Here is a 22,013-nt window from a genome sequence, read left to right as displayed (position 1 = left end):
TGGCTTTGTCAAGGGCTGATCATGTCTGACAAACCAAATTGAGTTCTTTGAAGTGGTGACAGAGTCAGTGGATGAGGGTACTGCTATGGATGCTGTGTATTTGGACTTTCAGAAAGCATTTCTCACAGTGTCACATGGGCAGGTTGGTTAGCAAATTAGAAAGGCTTGGGATTGAAGGGTCTTAGGAAGCATGGATGAGAAGGTGGTAAAAGATCGGAAACCTAGGGTAGGTATAGATGGACACTTCTCAGATTGGAGACAATTTGAAAGTGGTATTCCCCAGGGATCAGTGTTGGGACTCTTGCTTTTTCTGATTTATATAAGCAATTCTGAGGGGGATATTGAGGGCAAATATCGACATTTGCAGAGGATACTAAGCTAGGGAGAGTAGTGAATTGTGAGGATGATGCAGAGCAATTTCAGAAGGACATTAACATGTTGGCCAAATGGGTGGGCACCTGGCGAATGAATTTCAGTGCAGAGAAATGCGAACTAATGTATTTGGTTAGAAGTAACATGGAAAAACAATGCAGGCACGATGGTACAGAAACTAAAACACAAGTTGCTAGAAAATCTCAGCTGGCATAGCAGCATCTGTGAAGAGAAATCAGAGTTAACATTTTGGATCCAGTGACCCTTCCTCAGAACTTTGAGGGGAGTACAGGAGCAGAGGGATCTCTGGGTTCAAGTGCATAAATCTCTGAAGGTGACCAGGCAAGTTGAAACAGCTGTTACAAAGGCTTATAGAATCCTCAGGTATGTATATATAGAGGCAGAGAGTATATAAGCGAGGAAGTACATCCTTGGGCGGTACGGTGGCACAGTGGTTAGCACTGCTGCCTCACAGTGCCAGAGACCTGGGTTCAATTCCCGCCTCAGGCGACTGTGTGGAGTTTGCACATTCTCCCCGTGTCTGCGTGGGTTTCCTCCGGGTGCTCCGGTTTCCTCCCACAGTCCAAAGATGTGCAGGTCAGGTGAATTGGCCATGCTAAATTGCCCGTAGTGTTAGGTAAGGGGTAGATGTAGGGGTCTGGGTGGTATACGCTTCGGCGGGGCGGTGTGGACTTGTTGGGCCGAAGGGCCTGTTTCCACACTGTAAGTAATCTAATCTAATCTAATCCAACATCAGATCTGGGATACTGTGTTCTGGGCACCCTATTTAAGGAAGGATGGTAAAGCCCCGGACAGAGTGCAAAGGAGATTTTACCAGTATGCTACCAGGAATGAGGGATTTTAGATACGAGGGAAAAGTCAGAGAAATTGGGCTTATTCTCCTTGGAGCAGAGAAGATTAAGAGGTGACCTTATTGCAATGGTCAGAATTATGAACAATTTTAACAGAGTAAAGAAGCCAATTCTGTTGCCATTAGTTGGTATGTCAGTAACTAGGGGGGGGGTCACAATTTCAAGATTTTTGTTAGAGAGCTAGCAGAGAGATGAGGAGAAACATCTTTGCTGATCGGAGTTGGAAGGCGCTGCCTGGGAGAGAGTTGGAGGCAGATTCCATAGAAGGCTTCAAAAGAGAGCTGCATATGTATTTGAATGGGATGAATTTAGCTTCAGAGATAGGGCTGGAGAATGGGACTGGCTGGGTAACTCTCTGGGGAGCCAGCACAGACACGATGGGTTGAATGGCCTCCTTCTGTACTGTAAGATTCTATGGTTTTGAATGGATGAGTCTGGGAGGCACTGGAGGTGGGAATAAAAGCAGCAGCTACAGTACAAGGAAAAGAGAATACGCAGAAGTAGCTCTGTTCATGTTCGGAATTGTATCGTTTTGCTATTACATTTGTTTTTGCAGGGCCATGTTGGTCTGAAATAACATGTTAGGATTTGGCCTCAGCTACCTTTTCGAACAGTATGGTTTGATTTTCATCCAGTTGGAAGACTGGAGTAAAAGGTGATAAAGATTTGGGTTAACACATTGTGTCAGTTTTCATTACACTCAGCACAACTTAACGTTTGCTTGTTAGCTTTAAATAAATAACCAAAGCCTTTGAGCTTAGGATCTACAACTGATTATGGCACCTATCTTTAAACAAGATTCATTATTCTGAAAAAGTTTAGTTTCCTAACTGACTTGTGAAGTGATACAGGACAAACGAGGCAAGGGAATACATGACAAATGATAGGACCCTGAGAAGCACCAAGGATGTCCTCCCCCACTCACCCATTGTACTTTATGCTACTCTGTCCCCACCCCCACCCTCCTCTAGCTTATCTCTCCACGCTTCAGGCTCACTGCCTTTATTCCTGATGAAGGGCTTTTGCCCGAAATGCCGATTTCGCGTTGGATGCTGCCTGAACTGCTGTGCTCTTCCAGCACCACTAATCCAGTATTTGGTTTTCAGCATCTGCAGTCATTGTTTTTACCAAGGGTGTACATGTCCATCAGTCTCTTAAGGTAGTGTAACAGAGAGATAAAATGAATAAGATACTTGCCTTTATGAGTCAAAGCACTGAGTTTAAGAGCAGGGAGGTGATGCTGAAACAGGAACAGTATAAAATGTTGGTGGGGCCACAGCTGGAGTACTGTGTGCAGGTCTGGAATCCACATTATAGGAGGGACGTGATAGCACTGGAGAAGTGGACAGGAAGAAACATTTCCCCTTGATAGAGGGATGAATGACTTGGGGGGTGTAGATTTAAGGTAAGGGTCGGGGGAAGGGGAGGAGATGTGAAGAAAATAACTTTTGCACCCAGAGTATCTAGAGCTCACTGCCCTTAAAGGTAGTCAAGGCAGAACCCTTCATGGCATTGAAGAAGTATTTAGATGTGCCCTTGCAATGCCAGGCATACCCAAGGCTGGGAATGGCACCAGAAGAGTTAGGTGGTTGACTTGACCAGTGCAGACTCAATGGGCCGAAGGGCCTTTTTCTCTGCTCAGATCTCTAGTACTCTATAACTTTGACTTTGTCAAATAAATAAAACTAGAAAAAGAAGTCTATATTTGTAAAGGACTGCATGATAATGTTCCAGGATACAAATGCTACAGGAAGGACAGAAAGGGAGGCAAGGGAGGAGGAGGAGTGGCATTTTTGATAAGGGATAGCATTACAGCTGTGCTGAGGGAGGATATTCGTGGGAATACATCCAGGGAAGTTATTTGGGTGGAACTGAGAAATAAGAAAGGGATGATCACCTTATTGGGATTGTATTATAGACCCTCGAATAGTCAGAGGGAAATTGAGAAACAAACTTGTAAGGAGATCTCAGCTATCTGTAAGAATAATAGGGTGGTTATGGTAGGGGATTTTAACTTTCCAAACATTTCCTGGGACTGCCATAGTGTTAAAGGTTTAGATGGAGAGGAATTTGTTAAGTGTGTACAAGACAAATTTCTGATTCAGTATGTGGATGTACCTACTAGAGAAGGTACAAAACTTGACCTACTCTTGGGAAATAAGGCAGGGCAGGTGACTGAGGTGTCAGTGGGTGAGAGGGGAAAGATATAAAAGAGACCTAAGGGGCAACCTTTTGAGTCAGAGGGTGGTGCGTGTATGGAATGAGCTGCCAGAGGAAGTGGTGGAGGCTGGTACAATTACAACATTAAAAAGGCATTTGGATGGGTATATGAATAGGAAGGGTTTGGAGGGATATGGGCCGGGTGCTGGCAGGTGGGACTAGATTGGGTTGGGATATCCGGTTGGCATGGACAGGTTGGACTGAAGGGTCTGTTTCTGTGCTGTATATCTCTATGACTCTATATGAAATGAGAAAGATTTGTTCCTAATCGCTTAATATTCCCGGGGATGTCGGGATCATGGTTTATACGACATTTTCGATATAAGGATGGATTATACAACTTAATGTATCTAAAAGGAGTGTCACAATGAAAAGTTAGCTTCAACAGCCTGAACACTATTGATAGGCCTTTGTTCAGGCTGCAGGACTCCTATTACAAAGGGGTGGCAACTCCCAAACACTCTAATTTGGAAAACACTCTAATATGGAAACAGTTCATTTAAAACATTCCTTGTGAAGAAACAGAACACCCTCTGAGTTAGGAATAAGAATTGGCAATGAAGGCATCACTAGGTGCAGGCAACCCTGGCCGTGAAGGGGATAAAAAAAGTGTACTGTCTTTACTGGGCTTTAGTTAAGTATTTATAAATTATAGCTGAGTACATTGTGCTTGATTCATAACTACAGCTTGATGCACCTTGTTGGGTCACACCCATCTGAGGACCCCGTCGTTATAAATGAAGAATTCACAAATTCAAGATTTTACAAATAAGGTATGTGTATCTGAAAACCCCTGAAAACCTTCAGAATGTGGGACTGAAGTGCAGGTTCAGAAATAAACCAAACAAAGTTCTGAAAGAGGGTCATTGGACACGAAACGTTAACTCCACAGATGTAGCCAGACCGGCTGAAACCTTGCAACAATTTCTGTTTTTCTTTCTGATTTCCAACATCTGCAGTTCTTTGATTTCATTTTGCAAAGCAGTGCACTCAGTAGATGGAATCCAACAAGATATTTTGCTTCATAGATTATTATATTTTGCTGATGGACATATAAAGAATTCCGTGTCTTTTATAATTGCAGGGAATGAACCATGGATCTGGGCTAGCCACCTAGAAATTGTAGCCATGGAAGATTATGAAATTAAGGTTGATAAATTGGTTACATTTCGAGCAAGCTAACACACACCTCTAGTTCTCATTACATCGTGTTTTCTCTGAAATTGAAATGACAAACCATCCCAATCTGCAGACAGTTGCCATGGAGCACATTACCACAGGGCATGCTGTCGACTTAGAAGGTGCACCACCATTACAAACCTAAAAGTGTGTTCAGTAGCTATTTCAAAGAGGTTATTGATGGATTTTGAGGTTTGTTTCAATAATGATAATTACTGTAGATATTTGCAATACTCAGCAGGCACATGGGTAGGGGCTTGAGAAACTAAGGTAGACGTTAAAGCTGATTTCAACCGGAAATGTACATATTAGACAGAAATGAGAGCCTGTGTGCTTTTCTTACCTTTATTCATTCACAGGATGAGGGTGTCACTGGCTTAACAGCACTTATTACCCATCCCTAATTTCCCAGAGGACATTGAAAAGTCAACTCCATTGCTGTGGTGTGGAGTCACATGTAGGTCAGACCAGGTAAGGATGGCAGTTTCCTTCCCTAAAGGACATTAAGGGTCTTTCCCAACAATTGGCAATAGATCTATGGTCATCATTAGACTCTTAATTCCAGATTCTTATTGAATACACACTCCATCATCTGCCGTGGCAGGATTCGAATACGGAATCCTAGGGCATGAACAATCCAGCAATAATCCCCAGTGCAGTGGTAGCATCCATACCTTTGAGCCAGGAGGCCTGGGCTCAAGTCCCAGCTGCTCCAAAGGTGTGTTATACCATCTGGGCCCAGATTAATTAGAAAATATCTTTGACAGAAAATGGTCAGCATTGTTACAGTCAGACTATACAACCATCTTACTGTCCTTGTGCTATGACAGAGACCGAATCACAAAAGCAATTTAGGTTTAAAGTGGCCGAAACATATAAATAAGGCAGAATAGTTTCAAAGTATTTGCATTTTCAGGAAAATTGACATTAGAGGGTAACGTATCAGACCATGCACAAAGGAATTCAGTTCCTGTGGGAGCGAGTGAATCTCCTTAAACAGATTATCCATAGGTCTAGACAAACGGAAACATATGCAGAGCTCCTTTGGTCGGATAGTCGGATGAGGCATGTATTTAAGATAAGCTAACAAGCAGTAGCTGATAGAAAGTGAATTATAGTTTGACGAGCTCAAATGGTATGTCTCAGGAAAACCACTTTGAGCTCTCTTGTGGTTTGATTTAAGTGTTTCTCAACATTCTTCATCAGCAACGATGACCTTCTTTATAAAGTTTAGAACACTTGAAAGCTTAGGACTGTTAGGCCTGCAAGATCAAGGAGCTCTGTATGTGCCTGCTCTGTATATCACATCACCTACTTCCTGCACACACTGACATTGCTACGGTGTAAGACATAGGGGCAAATGCAAGCCATTCAGCCCATTGAGACTGCTCTGTAACCTGGTAGCCCTCAATTCCACTTTGCTGCCTTTTCTCGATTCCCTTACTGATTAAAAATCCCTCTCTCTCAGCCCTGAATATACTCCAGAATAAGGAGCTGCTCGGTTAAGACAGGGACGAGGAGAAATTTCTTTTCTCAGAGGGGAGTGAATCTGTGGAGTGCTCTATCACAGTGGGCTGTCAAGGGTGGGCTATCCCTCTGTGATAGAGCATCCCACAGATTCACTATCCCCTCAGAGAAGAGATTCTTCCTCATCGCTGTCTGAAATGTGCAACTCCTTTTTCTAAGCTTAGCTAATAGGTTAGGAGACAGTAAGGTCTGTAGATGCTGGAAGCCAGAGTCAGTAGATGAGGAGCTGGAGAAGCACAGCAGGTCAGAGAGCACCCACGAGGTAGGAGAGTCAGCGTCACAGTCCTGACTGGGACTCTCTTGCTCCTCGGATACTGTCTGACCTGTTGTGTTTCTCCAGCCTCACGTCTATAACCTACTGGGACTTTGTCGGACTCCAAAGGCTGTTTGTATTGTCTGGTGAGTCTAGAATGAAAGGGGAAGTCACATCAAACTGTGCTAAAGGAGGAATTCCTTCATTCAGAAGGTGACGGATCTTTGGCATTTTCTAACCCACGGGATTACAAAGCTCAGTTATGAAGGATGTTCATGACAGGGATCAATAGATTTCAAGATGTTAATGAAATCAAAGGATTTGGGGATAGTGTAGGAAAGTGGTATTGGTACACAAGCTCAGCCATGATCCACAATGGTGGGACAGGATAGAGGGGCCAAATGGCTCACTGCTGCTCTATGTTCCTGAGGCTAATGGGTGCTGCCAATTCAGATTTCTTGACACCAATATGGAACCATCCACATGGTGTCTCACAGCGCCAGGGACCCAGGTACGATTCCGGCCTTGGGCTACTGTCTGTGTGGAATTTGCACATTCTCCCCGTGTCTGCGTGAGTTTCCTCCGGGTGCTCCGGTTTCCTCCCACAGTCCAAAGCTGTGCTGGTCAGGTGAATTGGCCAAGCTAAATTGTCCATAGTGTGAGGTGGATTAGTCAGAGGGAAATGGGTCTGGGTGGGTTACTCTTTGGAGAGTCGGTGTGGACTTGTTGGGCTGAAGGGCCTGTTTCCACACTGTAGGGAATCTAATTTAAACTTTATAATCATCATTCTTAATAAACTTGTGTAACACGTTCCTTGTAGTTCCAAGAATGATAATTATCTGCTTTTATCATCCTGCCTGTTTATGAAAAATATACTCATTTTCCAATAGAGGGCCTCAGATATTACTCCACTTCCATACTTCCTGCTGACACAATGGAGATCTGGATCATAATGGGAGGTTGGATCAGCATGGACGAGTTGGACCGAAGGGTCTGTTTCCATGCTGTACATCTCTGTGTCGGTGCAGACATCGCTGTAGAGTTTAACAATCTGTAACACAGCGTAACCTCCACATGATTCACAAATCTCTCATGTATCTTGCACCTTCTATTATGATCTTTTTTTACCTTCTTCCATATCTATCCCTTACATTCCATCAAGCTATTTGATGGGGATGAGTTGGGGAATGCATTTGATGGGGGCCACTCACTTAATATCGCTAACTTTCCAAATGGGAGTTGCCCTGGCAGAGATCATGTGATGTGCTCAGTAGAGTCCCTGCCTCTGAGCCAGAATCTCTGGATTCAAGCCCCAATCCAGGAGTCAGTAACCAAGGAAGGGATGTTCATTACTCGGCCAAACAGATGGAGTTCCGACTTGTAAATCCCTCCATGACAAGCCGATGGGAGATGGGAAGAGCAGGCGAGATCCTAGCTCAGCCGTGTTGGAAAGGAAATTCCAGCTTCAACCACCACCATCCATAGACCAAGGAGACAAGTTGCATGTTGCCATAGCATAGCCCACTTTCTATTTATGTGTTTGTGTTTCCTTGGGTTGGTGATGTCATTTCCTGTCCTCTTTCTCAGGGGGTGGTAGATGGGGTCTAACTTGATGTGTTTGTTGATAGAGTTCTGGTTTGAATGCCATGCTTCTAGGAATTGTCGTGAGTGTCTCTGTTTGGCTTGTCCTAGGATGGATGTGTTGTCCCAGTCGATGTGGTGTCCTTCCTCATCTGTATATAAGGATACTAGTGAGAGAGGGTCATGTCTTTTGGTGGTTAGTTGATGTTCATGTATCCTGGTGGCTAGTTTTCTGCCTATTTGTCCAATGCAGTGTTTCTTACAGTTCTTGTTACAGTTACCTAGTATGGTGACGAAATGTCTGAAAACGAACCTTCCAGCTCAGCAAGCAAACCTGCTTCCAGAACCTCAACCTGAGCTACAAATCATCTCAAACCTCGCTAGCAATTCATATCCCTGAGCAGGCCAACTGGCTGGGCAATAAAGTGGATCCATTGGTGCCAACATCAAGGGCTTGGAGTTCCATATCAACTGCAGTGGGTAGAGGCAAAGGTTACAGGATTAATAAAAAAAAAGGAAAATGGAGTTGAAGATGATCAGATGAATCATGGTCCTTTCAAATGGCAGAGCAGATTCAATGGGCCGAATAGCCTACTTCTGCACTGACAGCTAATGAGCTGTTCCATGTTGAAGCCGGGATGGGGATTGCTGGGATGGGCATTGCTGGTATGTGGGCATTGCCAGGATGTGGGCGTTGCTGGGATGGGGATTGCTGGGCTGGGAGTTTCCGGGACGTGGGCGTTGCAGGGACGTGGGCGTTGCCGGGGTGTGGGCGTTGCCAGGATGGGGATTGCTGGGATGGGAGTTTCCGGGACGTGGGCGTTGCCGGGACATGAGTCAGTCCTGACTTCAGGCAGAGAGTTGAAGAAGAGGTCACCCTGCTTTCACACAATTCCAATCTGATTTGAAGTGGGTGAACACAAGTGTTCTTGCGTCAACTGTTGTGGTTCGATATGTATAACCCTGAGCTGTAGTTGGCTGGGCTGTTGGAATTAACGTGGAGCATTTCAGCGGAGAGTTCTGATTGAGCCAGGCTGCATGTAGCAAGGAGCAAGGAGCTAGGAGCTGTGCTTGGATCAATTCACTGGAATTTTTTCCTGATATTTTTCAGGAATATCCATGACATGAGCAGCAGGAAGCAGAGGACGGCCCGCACCAAGGACAGCGATTACCAGACCTTTGTAATCATTGAACCTGTACGTCATTCCTGAAGAAATACACTTTGGGATCTTAGTGATCCCACCAGTAATGGGACTTGTGTTTCCCAGAGGGAAGCCTTACTGACAGATTACCAACCCCCTTATCTCTTAACAAGACATTGGGGAGTTCAGGCAACATTTTGAAGTTACTCACAGTCAAAACTGAGTCAACTGAGTTTGTGTAGCAGTGGAACAGTTGAACAGGTAATTCCGATCAGTTAAGCAGAAACAAACCCATCTCATTGAACAGGCTGACGGGGCTGTTCTTATATGTGAGACGTAAGGGCAGCTCAAATCATAACTAAGAATAAATTACTGTGGGAAAGAGGGAATTAAGGAGGCACTTGCTCTGCTCAGTGAACGATGTTGTAATCATTGACAGAGATACATTGGTGGTAAGCACGGTACAGGTTGGTAGTTTAGGAGACGGTGACATGTCAATGTGACCAGCCCTCGGGGAGTGCAACTGAAGCATTGACCAAAATATAAGCAGCAGTTCATCCAGCGAAGAACGTTCGGTGAAGGATAGCCAGCGTTCTCAACAGCAAACACTGTATATCTCTTGGGTGCAGACTTTGAATAATTGTGGTAAGACTTCATGAGGAACACATTTTGAGATTGTGAAATCCCCATAAACATTATTCTGTCCTCGCACACATCTCACTCAGTCCCTGGTTTCAAACAGTGCGCCGTTCACGCAGTTGGAAACCACAAGGTAGTACCTCGCTGTGGATCATGGGATCAGTCCACACCGATAAGGACCACTCAGCTCAATAATACCTTAGTCAGCAAGAGGTGAGTAACCCTATAGGTAAATACAGCTGCTCTCTCATTCGTCAGAGTCGACTGCTAGTGAGTGACCACACCTCAGGCAAGGGGAAGAGGTTGAGAAGGAGAATCCTTCTCGATAAGCTCAGCTGGTGCGGGAATTGAACCCTTGCTGTTGGCATCACCAATCAAGCTAAGCTACTGGCTCCATTGCCCATCCCTAATTGCCCAGAGGATATTGAAGAGTCAACCACATTGCTGTGGATCTGGAGTCACATGTAGGCCAGATCAGGTATGGATGGCAGTTTCTTTCCCTAAAAGACAACGGTGAACCAGATGGGGTTTTCCAACAAGCAGCAATGGATTTGTGTTCATCATTATACTCTGAGTTCCAGGTTATTATTGAATTTGAATTCAAATTCTACCATCTGCTGTGGTGGGATTTGAACCCAGGTCACTGGAGCATTACCTGGGTCTCTGGATTAACAGCCCAGCGATAATACCACTGGGCCCTTACCTCCCCTATCACTGCACTTTCGGACTTTTCTTGTTTGAATTGGGTGGCCTTTTGTGGTTCATTTGGTTTGTGCAAATATTTTACATTTAAAGGTGTTCGCCGGGGTTAGGCTGCCCATCTGAAAAAAAGTCGAGTCAGCGAAATTTCAACTGGGGTCATCGACCAGGCAATAGAATCAAAGTGTCCTATTGCAATAACTTTCTGAGTCAGGTAAGGGTCAACAGGGTTTCTGCTTTTTCCATGAACAGCAGCTTTTCTGGCCAAAGCTGTCACAGGACTGGGCCAATTGCTCTATTTTTTTTTAAACAAGTTGCCTGTCCACAGCTTTTAGCTTGTTGGAATGAAACAAATTTTTAAAAAATCAGAAGAATGTAAAATACATTAAAACATACTTAAAGGCTAATTGCAAAATCCCAGCGTTCTTCATCTTAGCAGAGGTCTAACTCTCTAATCATGACCATATTTGAATTTACAATATAAATCTGATGTACTGGAAGCAACTGCTGTTGAACAAAGAACAAATCAGCACAGAACAGGCCCTTCGGCCCACCAAGACTGTGCTGTCACATGTTGCCCTTCTAAACCGAATCTTTTTGCCCCTACGTGGTCCATATCCCTCTATTCTCTGCCTACTCATGTGTCTAGGAGAAAGTGAGGACTGCAGATGCTGGAGTACCAGAGTTGAAAAATGTGGTGCTGGAAAAACACAGCAGGCCAGGCAGCCTCCGAGGAGCAGGAGAATCAACGTTTCAGGCAAAAGCTTGAAGAAGGGCTTATGCCCGAAGCGTCGATTCTCCTGCTCCTCGGAGGCTGCCTGGCCTGCTGTGTTTTTCCAGCACCACACTTTTCTACTCATGTGTCTGTCAAGATGCCTCTTAAACATTACTACTATATCCAGCTCCTCTGGCAGCACATTCCAGACACTTACTGCCCCCTGCTGGACATGCACATGGACAGCAGCGAGTTGAGGGGTGTGTAGGTTAGGCTATTTTATTTTACATTAGGATTAACCCTCAGCACAACATCGTGGGCCGAAGGGCCTGTTCTGTGCTGTATTTTTCTATGTTCTATGTATTCACTGTGTAAAAAATAACTTGCCTCTCACCCCTCCTTTGAACTTACTCCCTTTTACCTTAACCCTAGTCCCCTAGTAATTGACATTTCTACCCTGGGAAAAGGACTGACCATCCATTCTATCTGTGCCTTTCATAATTTTGTACATGTCTACCAGGTTGCCCCTCAAGAGAAAGCAAACCAAGTTTGTCTAATCTCTCCTAACAGCTCCAGCTTTACCTCTGCAACTTGTATTTTCCACCTAACCCATCCCCAAAGTAACTAGTATGCTGGCACAGTCTTGGGGCAGTTGGTTAGCTCAGTTGACTGCATAGCTCGTTTATACAGCAGGGTGAATGCCAACAGCATGGGTTCCATTCCCACCAGAGCTGAGCAGATCACAAAGGACTCCCTTTGCCAGAGGCACACTGAGCCTCAAGTTAAACCATCACTGGTTCTCTCCCCTGGGGGAGCGGTCCAGTGAGACTATGGCTACTTCACCTTATTATGGTGTAACAGATTCTCTTGCATGACCCACCAGACACTTCATTCAAATAAGAAACAGGGAGTTAATCTCAGTCTATCACTAACATGTCATTGGGTTTAAGAAACTATTCTTGGTCTCTAGTAGATACATGAATATATTTCATATTGATAAACTTTTTCAGAGCATATAACAAGGATTTCTTAATAAATTAGATTCCCTACAGTGTGGAAACAGGCCCTTCGGCCCAACAAGTCCACACCAACCCTCTGAAGTGTAACCCCCTACCCAGACCAATTTCCCTCCGACTAAGGCACCTAACACTATGGCCAATTCATCTGGCTTGCACATCTTTGGATTGCTGGAGTAAACCCACACAGACAACGTGCAAATTCCACACAGACAGTCACCCAAGGCTGGGATTGAACCTGAGACCCTGGTACTACGAGGCAGCAGTGCTAACCACTGAGCCATGTGCTATAAGGATTTCTTAATGCAATATGAAAATACAGCTCTATTATTGCATTATTTCTGATAGCAGGGCATTGACATGAAGTTTCTCTCTCCACATTTGCTGAGTACATCCAGCTGTTTATATTAGTGGTTCAGGTCTCTGGTTTCTGCAGGAGTTTACTTTTGTATTCACTCTCCATGTTGATTACATTCCACAGGAGCTGACCTCACCCTCTCCTCATACCTTTTGTGCTCCCACCCAATCATAGCACAGGATGTGGATATTAAAATGAACTACCCAATTCTCCCGACTTACAGTCATATAGCACAGAAACAGACCCTTTGGTCCAACTTGTCCATGCCGACCAGATATCCTAATCTATTCCATTTGCCAGCATTACACTTTCAACCCTTCCTATTCATATACCCACCCAGATGCCTTTTAAGTGCTGTAATTGTACCAGCCTCCACCACTTCCTCTAGCAGTTCATTCCATACACGCACCACCGGCTGGCTCTGGACTCCCCAGTCATCAAGAACATCCTTGCTGTGTTTATCCTATCTAGCTCTGTTAGAGTTTTATAGGTTTCTGTGAAATCTCCCTTAATTTTTCTAAGCTACAGCATCTTCTCATACATCCATCCTGCCATCCCAGAATCCATGTGGTAAACCTTCACTGCACTCCCTCGATCACCAGAACATCCTTCCTCGGATAAGGAGACCAAAGGTACAAACCCCTGCAAAGCTTACTTCCAGCGACTGGTGTACAAGGACACCAAGTCTTGTTGCACCTTGCCCTTTCCCAATCTATCATCGTTCAGATAATAATCTGCCTTCCTGTTTTTGCTACCTAAGTGGATAACTTCACATTTATCCACATTATACTGCATCTGCCATGGATTTGCCCAGTCACTCAGCTTGTCCAAATCACATCAAAGTAACGCTGCATTCTCCTTGTAGTCCCACCTAGCTTTGAGTCACTCTCAAACCTGGAGATATTATAATGAGTTCCTGCCTCATTATCATTACTATACATTGTGAATAGCTGGGCCCAAATTCTGATCCTTGTGGTACCCCATTAGTCACTACCTGGCACTCAGAAAAACACATGCTTATCCCTACTCTTTGGCTCCAGTCTGCCTACCAGTTCCCTGTCCATGTAGTTTGCTACTCTCAATCCCATTCTCTATAATTTTACACACTAATCTCTTACATGGAAAACCTTCTGAAAGTACAAATTAACCACAACCACTGGCTCCCCCGATCAACTCTATTATTTACACCCTCAAAAGACTCCTATAGATTTGTCAAGAATGATTCCCCCTTTGTAAGTCCATGCTAACTCTGTCCAATCCTGTCCCTGTTTTCTAAGTGCTCAGCTATTAAATCTTTTATATTGGACTTTAACACTTTCCTCAACATATGGTCCGGCCCAAATGGTCTATAATTCCCAAGTTTTTTTCCAACTGCTCTTTAAATAAAGATTAGCCACCCTCCAATCCATGGAAACTTACTCTTCACACACCTACAGAAGCTTTTACAATCAATTTATAGGTTTCCCTACAAGCTTACACAATACTTCCCCCTCTTAATTATCCCCTTTTTTGAGGAAATCTAACTTGCCCCCAATCCACAGGTTTATTTTTGCCAATTTGCATGTCCCTTCCTTGGATCAAATTCTATCCCAAATTTCCATTGTCAACCATTGTAAAAATGATTACAGAACACAGATTAAAACTGTAGCTGTCACTGGGTCAAAATTCTCCAATCCGCTCTCTAAAGTGCATTGTGGGTCTACCCTACAGCAGGTGGACTGCAGTGGTTTAAGAATGATTCCCCCTTTGTAAGTCCATGCTAACTCTGTCCAATCCTGTCCCTGTTTTCTAAGTGCTCAGCTATTAAATCACCCCTCAGCCTCTCGAGGGGCAACTAGGGACAGGCAATAAATGCTGGACCCAGTTTCCTGTGAATGAAATGAAAAAGTTTGGTGTGTTTTTAATTAAAGCAGCGCAGCTGTACTCTCCCACTTTGTTGACACCAAAACGGAGAATTTGTGACTGACATAATCTCCCTCTTCGACTCTGAGGATAAAGGGTTTCTGCTGAATTATATTTCAACTGCAATTCTTACAATTGATGGGAGAAAGCAATTTATTTATTTTTCAATATTTATCATGGATTTTCACAAAACTGACAGAGATAAAGGATAAGGTGCTTGCTTATTCCCTAAACATTTCCCATCCTCATATTTACCTGCTGGCTCTCTGATCACACTCACTTTCTCTGGAAACTGAAACCTACCGGGAAGTACACTATTGTAGAAGCCAAATAACTCTAGGTGTAGGTCTGAGGTAACGTCTAAAGACTCGACAACCATTTACCGGTGGGTGTGCTCTGAAGAGACCAGTTGTGTGGGATGGACACTGGCACTCTGTTCAGACAGTAAACGCTACACTGAGGTTAAGGAATAAAAACAAGCATATTCCAGACTCAGCCTGTGAAATATTGTCAGTAATAAATGGCACATTGTTACTCTAAACGTAGCAGCATCAGCATGACCCCATATCACTCAGAGTTAGAACCAACCTTGCGCTCTGTATAAAAAGAGCCATTCTTTGGAGGAGCTGTGGGGGACAATTCGATAGCTTCAGGTTCATGAAAGATGACTGTCGGTAAGGGCTCTTTCCGAAGGGTCAGAACATTCAGCTTTGTTTTCAGCATGGTCTGAAAGTGCTGGAATGCAAAAAGAATGAATGAGTGATTTTTGAATTATCATTCACTGTTTTAAACAACATCGGGATTCCCTTTAGTAAGAGGATCCTTACGGCAAGATTATAAGAGGAGTTCTTTTCAACAATTATCAAAAAAAGTAAACCAATCAGCAGATCAAGACCTCAGGTTTTTGTGCATGTCAAAATAAGAGCAACAGTTAATGCACGACAATGGCATGGGTAGTTGGAAAATCACTTGCCCTTGAGCCAATGGTGCATCAATGTTGGAATGAGGAGCAGTGAAATATTTCAGAAAAAAATTGTTTTCATTAGCAATAACAAATGAAATGTAACTGTAAACATTGTGCAATGGGAAAAGTCTTGCTTAAAAACTTTGTGCAGCTGATGGATAATTTGGACAGCAAACATTAGAAATACAATAATGAAGAGTTCACTGAAAGGGCTAATAAAACTTCTACCGTCTTCCGACCTATCCTGGTTTGAGATTTTATAACAATTGGTACAACAGAGTAGCGTGCAAAGCCATTTGAAAGGGCAGTTGAACACATTTCTGTGGATCTGGGGTCCTATCTTGGCCCCCAGTGTCCTTCCCTAATGGACAGCTTTCTCCCTCCAGCAATGGCTTCATGGTCATGAATAGACTGTCAATTCCAGACATTTGATGAATTCAGATGCAATCATCTGCCAAACTGGGATTTGAATCTGGGTCCCCAGCTCATCAGCAGAGTTTCCTGGATTAATAGGGCCAGTGATACTGCTACTTGGCCATTGCCTGCCCTCAGCTGAACGCATTGCAGAAGGACGTTTCTCTGTGTCCCCATTATTTGGTTGTTAGCGTGCAGGCAATTATGGACTGAGTTGCGTACTGCAGATGAATTCCCTTAAGTTCTGACCTAGGAACCGTTGAATATTCGATTAGCAACATTCACTTCCAGCTGGAAGCCACATCTTATGAAATACAGTTTTGTGAGCTGTATCCTAACACTCGATGGGGCAACATAGTTCACACACTGGATGGATTTTAAAGTCCTTTATGAGGCTTGGATCAATATACAAGGACATATATGGACACTTGTAAATTTGAATGGTTTCATTTTGCCTGCCCTGCAGGTTTTTATTAGATCTTAGATCATTTTCAATTCCAAAGGATTTTAATTCTATTAAGTATTACATTTCCCCGTCATACTTTGAAATGAGTTGTACTGAACAATGTCTGTTTATGTTGAAAGAAAGAATACCATTAAAACAAAAAGAGGGACAAAGCACAGCCTTAATCCTACTTTATTCTCTAAGTGAAATCAAAAATCTTGATAAAAGACCAAAGTTTTAGTGCATTTCACAAGGAGCAATATTTGTAAACCAGCAATCCAGCACAGAATGACAAAGATTTAAAACCCCAGCAAGTTCTTTAATGTCCACATTAGAAATGCTCAATGAGTGTCTCAATCATAATCACACAGTACAGATGAGGCCCTTCAGCCCATCAAGTCTATACTATCTGGTACAAGTTCTGGCAAACTCTTCTAAAGATCTTTCCATGTTGTCTTTCTGAGATGAAAGAAAAATCCCGAATAACTGAAAACAGCTCACTTTCCGTTCTGAAAAACTGGGAATGAGGTAGACCTATTACTGGCAAGTTGGAACTGGAAGAAACATCACCACAAAGAATGTAATAATAGCTTGGGCACCTTTAGTGGGTTTACAGGACAATCCTACAGGGCATAGATATGAAAGTAGCCAATCCAATGGGCTGTAAGATCCTCCATTAATAATACAGAAATATTCTTCACCTAGTTCCTAGGAGCATGTTATGTAAGCTTCCCACTGCTCATGACTGATGCAATAACATATTCATCTCACTTAGAGACAAAGTCAACAGTGGTTGAGGTGTGAAATTGGGATGTTACGCTAACAAAGATTGGGGGAGGGGAAATTGTCTGAACTTTTATGGTTGAGGTACATTTCTGGAGAACTGCAGCGAGAAAAGGCTTTATTCTCCCTTGGGCCTGTGCCAAATGTGACGTGTCAGAGTGAGGGATTGCAATCCTAATTTTCCTGATTATTTTATCCAATTTGTATATTGATTTAAATCGAAATTAATGAGCCGTTGACAAAATTGTATTGGAACGCTTTGGAACAGGATTTCAGGGAATGCAGTTTTTATTCTGAGGAGAAAGTGAGGACTGCAGATGCTGGAGATCAGAGCTGAAAATGTGTTGCTGGAAAAGCGCAGCAGGTCGGGCAGCATCCAAGGAACAGGAGAATCGACGTTTCGGGCATCAGCAACACATTTTCAGTTTTTATTATGAACCAATATCTACAAATTGTGTTTAAACTGCATCCTTTAGAGTGTCACAAGATGCTTCATGGGATCGTAATAATGTTAGGGACGGTGTCGAAAAGCTTGGTCAGAGATCCCTTTTAAAGGGAGCTTTAAAAGGCTGGATGGAAGGTGGAGGTGTTGTTTAGGGAGGGGATTCCATTCAGAATGGCTGCTCTCTTTCATGAGGCTTTACTGGGAGGTACTGGCAATATCTCTGGGCTGGTAATCCAGGACCTCAGACTAAGGTTTTGTATTGAGATCCTCACATTTTCCATTAGTCTGTGGCTGCATTTTCTAGTTCTGAGACTTCACTGCGTAACAGTCTCGAACCACTGAGTCTATTCACTGGCACATAAAGCAGAGGTCCCTCTGTTAAAAGCAGATTAAGATTCTGATCCTACATCACTGTGGGAAGGAAACGGGAATAAGAGCCAAGACTGTTTAAAACCTCAACGGCAAATTCATTCGTTTGGACTATCGCTGATATCACTGAGCCAACACCAACGTTGGCAAACATTCATCCTCCTGCTCAATAACAAGACAATAAACTACCCAAATATCCAGTTTGTTGTAGGTCTTGGAACATATGTGACTACAACACAGTCTTAACCTTACCCTATTTCCAAGTGAAATCAAAAATCTTGATGAAGACCGAAATTTCAATGCTTTTCACAAGTAGGTATATTCTTAAACTTATTCCTGATGAAGGGATAATGCCCGAAACATCGTTCCTCCTGCTCCTTGTATGCTGCCTGACCTGCTGTGCTTTTCCAGCACCACACTCTCAACTCACATCCTTAAAGTCACAGTCCAACACATGAGAAAAAAAACAAAGTTGGATGACCAGCCGCGATCATATTGAACGGTGTAGCAGGCTTGAAGGGCTGAATGGCCTCCTCCTGCTCTATTTATTACATGAGCAACCTTGGCAACGTCAACATTTCCTCCCCATTTCAATTTGACAATGACCCAAGGGGTTTGCTGAATGTCACAGTTAAGGGGGAATTGTTTCTGATTGGAGTTAAAGGTCAGCTAACCAGAAATGACAGCTGATCATTTTTCTAGTGAATCAGATGGGTTTTTACAACAAAAGTCATCATGGCCAAGTAACTAGCTTGACATCATAGAATCGACAATAAATTTCACTGGCTATACTGGTCAGATTTAAATCCATGTTTAAAAATCCATTACCCTCATGTCACCAACTTCTCAATGTAAGCATTACGTAAAGGAAAATTTTCAGTTTCAGAATAAATTATTAGCATTTTATATTTATTTAAGCAAGAAATATTTTGGTTGGTATTTTAACCAACATCTGTATTCAATTTTCTATAAACACTTTATAAAATGCCAGTAACTTCGTGGTTGTAGATTCAGCCACTTACCGTCATTTTACAATAAACAGGAGGATTTGAGCTATAGGGAGAGGCTGAACAGGCTGGGGCTGTTTTCCCTGGAGCGTCGGAGGCTGAGAGGTGACCTTATAGAGGTTTATAAAATTATGAGGGGCACGGATAGGGTAAATAGACAAAATCATTTCCCTGGGATCAGGGAGTCCAGAACTAGAGGGCGTAGGTTAGGGTGAGAGGGGAAAGATATAAAAGAGACCTACGGGGCAACTTTTTCACAGACAGGGTGGTACGTGTATGGAATGAGCTGCCAGAGGAAGTGGTGGAGGCTGGTACAATTGCAGCATTTAAAAGACATTTGGATGGATATATGAATAGGAAGGGTTTGGAGGGATATGGGTCGGGTGCTGGCAGGTGGGACTAGATTGGATTGGGATATCTGGTCGGCATGGACGGGTTGGACCGAAGGGTCTGTTTCCATGCTGTATGTCTCTGTGACTCTATAATATAAAGCAGCTTGTTGGGATTGGATCACTGCAATTTTGGACAACCTGCAGGTCACCTGATTATTTGATGTGTTGTCCCATCTATCCTGGGACAGGCTAAGCAAAGACATGCCAGAAAATTCCTAGAGGCCTGGGACTCCAACCACAATGCCATAAACAAACACACAGATCTAGATGCCATCTATCAACCCCTCAGAAAACGAACAGGAAATGACATCACCACAAACCCCAGGAACCCCATCCAGGAGAAAGATATAAATAGAAAGCAGGAGACAACAGCTTCGCTTCACTTGGAGGTCGCCACTGATGATGTTACCTAGCCAGGTAATGAAACATCTGGATATCAAACCTACACCCCAGCCTTGGAATCCAATTCCGTCTGGACCTTCAGCATGAGATAGACAGATTCTGCATCTGTCACAGAATCAAGGGTTACAGGGGAAACTACAGGAAAGTGGATGTCAAAATAACTCCACAAAAGGCTGGTCTTCCATTACCAAGTCATCCTGTATCTGCACGTGCAGAGTATTTGGCACTAACCTGGCTTCCTCAGAGCCAGCTCTCAGTGTGAGCAGTTAGGATATTATTGAACTGGACTGGGTTCATAAGAGATTTATCAGGATGTTGTCGGGTATGGAAGGCTTGAGTTATAAAGAAAGGCTGGATAAGCTGGAACTTTTCTCACTGGAGTGTAGGAGGTCAAGAGATAACTGTACAGAGGTTTATAAAATCATGAGGGACATAGATAGGGTTAATGAGAGATGTCTTTTCCCTAGAGTAGGGGATTTCAAGACTAGGGGGCACAATTTTAAGATGCAAGGAGAGAGAGTTTAAAAAGGCACACAGAGGGTGGTTCATGTGTGGAATGAACTTCCTGAGGAAGTTATGGATGTGGGTACAATTACAATGTTTAAAGGACATTTGGATGAGTGCATGAATAGGAAAGGTTTGGGGGATTAGGCCAGGAGACGGTAGATGGGACTAGTTTAGTTTGGGATTATGGTCGGCATGGACTAGTTTCTGTGCTGGATGACTCTACGACTCTATAAGCCCTGACACTTCCATTTATATTTGTCAGCCAGGGCTCCTTGATTGGTCCAGATTAACAGCCTTATTCTATAAGGCCTGCCTGGCTGATCTCATTACAATCACTACAGACATGAGGAATGTCAGATCAGCCATGATCCTATTGCTCGGAGCAATACTATGCCATGAACACTATGGGAAATTTAGCATGGCCAATCCACTGAACCTGCACATTCTTTGGACGATGGGAGGGATCCAAAGCACCCAGAGAAAACACGGGGAGAACGTGCAAGCACCATATAGACAGTCACCCAAGGGTGGAATCAAACCCAGGTCCCTGGTGCTGTGAGGCAGCAGTGCTAACCACTGAGCCACCGTGTCTACCCCCAATTACTGTCGGCATGTACCTCAGGAATGGGTCTTCACCCCGCGAGCAGGAATAATGAATCCTCCAAAGCTGAAGGACACTGCAGCCTTTTGAGAGTTAAAGCTTAATACAGAATCTTCCACTTTGGCAGCTGAGCTCTATCCTGAACTGTTCTCCTCAGGATATGACTCACTCAATGGCACAATCACGAGTGATTCATGAAGGAGAATGGGATTGTTTCTGGCAAGTGCTTGAGATCAGATTTTCCAAATATAACCATGTAGCTTAGAAGTTAGACACCTTAGTGGACGTGCTGCCACATCACTGCACCAGATGGAAATAGTTGAGAGCACATTTCTGCAAAGCGTCTGGGATGCATTTTCAGTGCAGAAACACTGAACAATGTGCACCTGAAACAGGAGAGAGACAGCAACAAGATGAAAAGAGGGAAATCCATCTGTTTCGTCTGAATAGAATAGGATTAAGCAGAATATTCAACTTTCTATTTCCTTATCATGATTAAACAAGGGATGGATATAAGGTGTTTGCGTGTCGGAAGTAATTCCACATCAGGAAAAGATGAATACTTTGGCACTGGATCAAACTCACTACAAGGATTTTCAAGCCAAGGACAAACTATTGGTTTTGTCTGAGCAGCAGCACCACGCACAGTAGTTTCACCATGGACACTGGCCACTTATTCAGTTGTTATCATGAATCTCCTAATTACTATACAGTCTACCAGCAACAGTCAAGGGAACTGCTGTGTTCAATCTACAGTTCCAATATCTTCTCGTTTTTCATGAGTTTCAAATGACAATGACAATGGGAAGGGATGACATAGCACTGGAGAGGGTGCTGAGGAAATTTACCAGGATGTTGCCTGAGCTGGAGGGCTTCGGTTATGAAGAGAGATTGGACAGATTGGGATTGTTTTCCTTACAGAGAATGGGAAGTGATTGAGATGTATAAAATGATGAGGGGCAGAGATAGAGTAGACAGAAAGGAAAGCTTCCCCTTGATGGAAGGATCAATGACCAGGGGCCAGAGATTGAAGGGAAGGGGCAGGCAGTTTTGAGGGGAGGTGAAGAAAAATATTTTCACCCAGAGGGTGATGGGAATCTAGGACTCACTCCCATTAAGGGTGGGAGAGACAAAAATGCTAATCATATTGAAGAAATATTGAGAGGTGTCACTTGTGATGCCAAGGGATACACAGCTATGGGCCAACTG

At 43.5% G+C, this 22,013-nt stretch overlaps 1 protein-coding gene across 2 annotated transcripts in view; it reads right to left on the bottom strand.

Annotated features, from left to right (window-relative positions):
• The window catches only part of pid1 (phosphotyrosine interaction domain containing 1), a 139,689-nt gene that overhangs the window by 58,723 nt on the left and 58,953 nt on the right, over positions 1-22,013 (bottom strand). For both annotated transcript variants that reach the window (XM_072571952.1, XM_072571953.1), the window contains exon 2: positions 15,064-15,210. In XM_072571952.1, the coding sequence (XP_072428053.1) occupies positions 15,064-15,210 (147 nt within the window). The remainder of the gene's footprint in view (positions 1-15,063; positions 15,211-22,013) is intronic.

Source organism: Chiloscyllium punctatum, chromosome 6 (genome assembly GCF_047496795.1).
Source record: "Chiloscyllium punctatum isolate Juve2018m chromosome 6, sChiPun1.3, whole genome shotgun sequence".
NCBI classification, from domain to species: domain Eukaryota; kingdom Metazoa; phylum Chordata; class Chondrichthyes; order Orectolobiformes; family Hemiscylliidae; genus Chiloscyllium; species Chiloscyllium punctatum.
The sequence above is the reverse complement of the archived record's forward strand: the minus strand, read 5'-3'. Positions and strand labels throughout refer to the sequence as shown.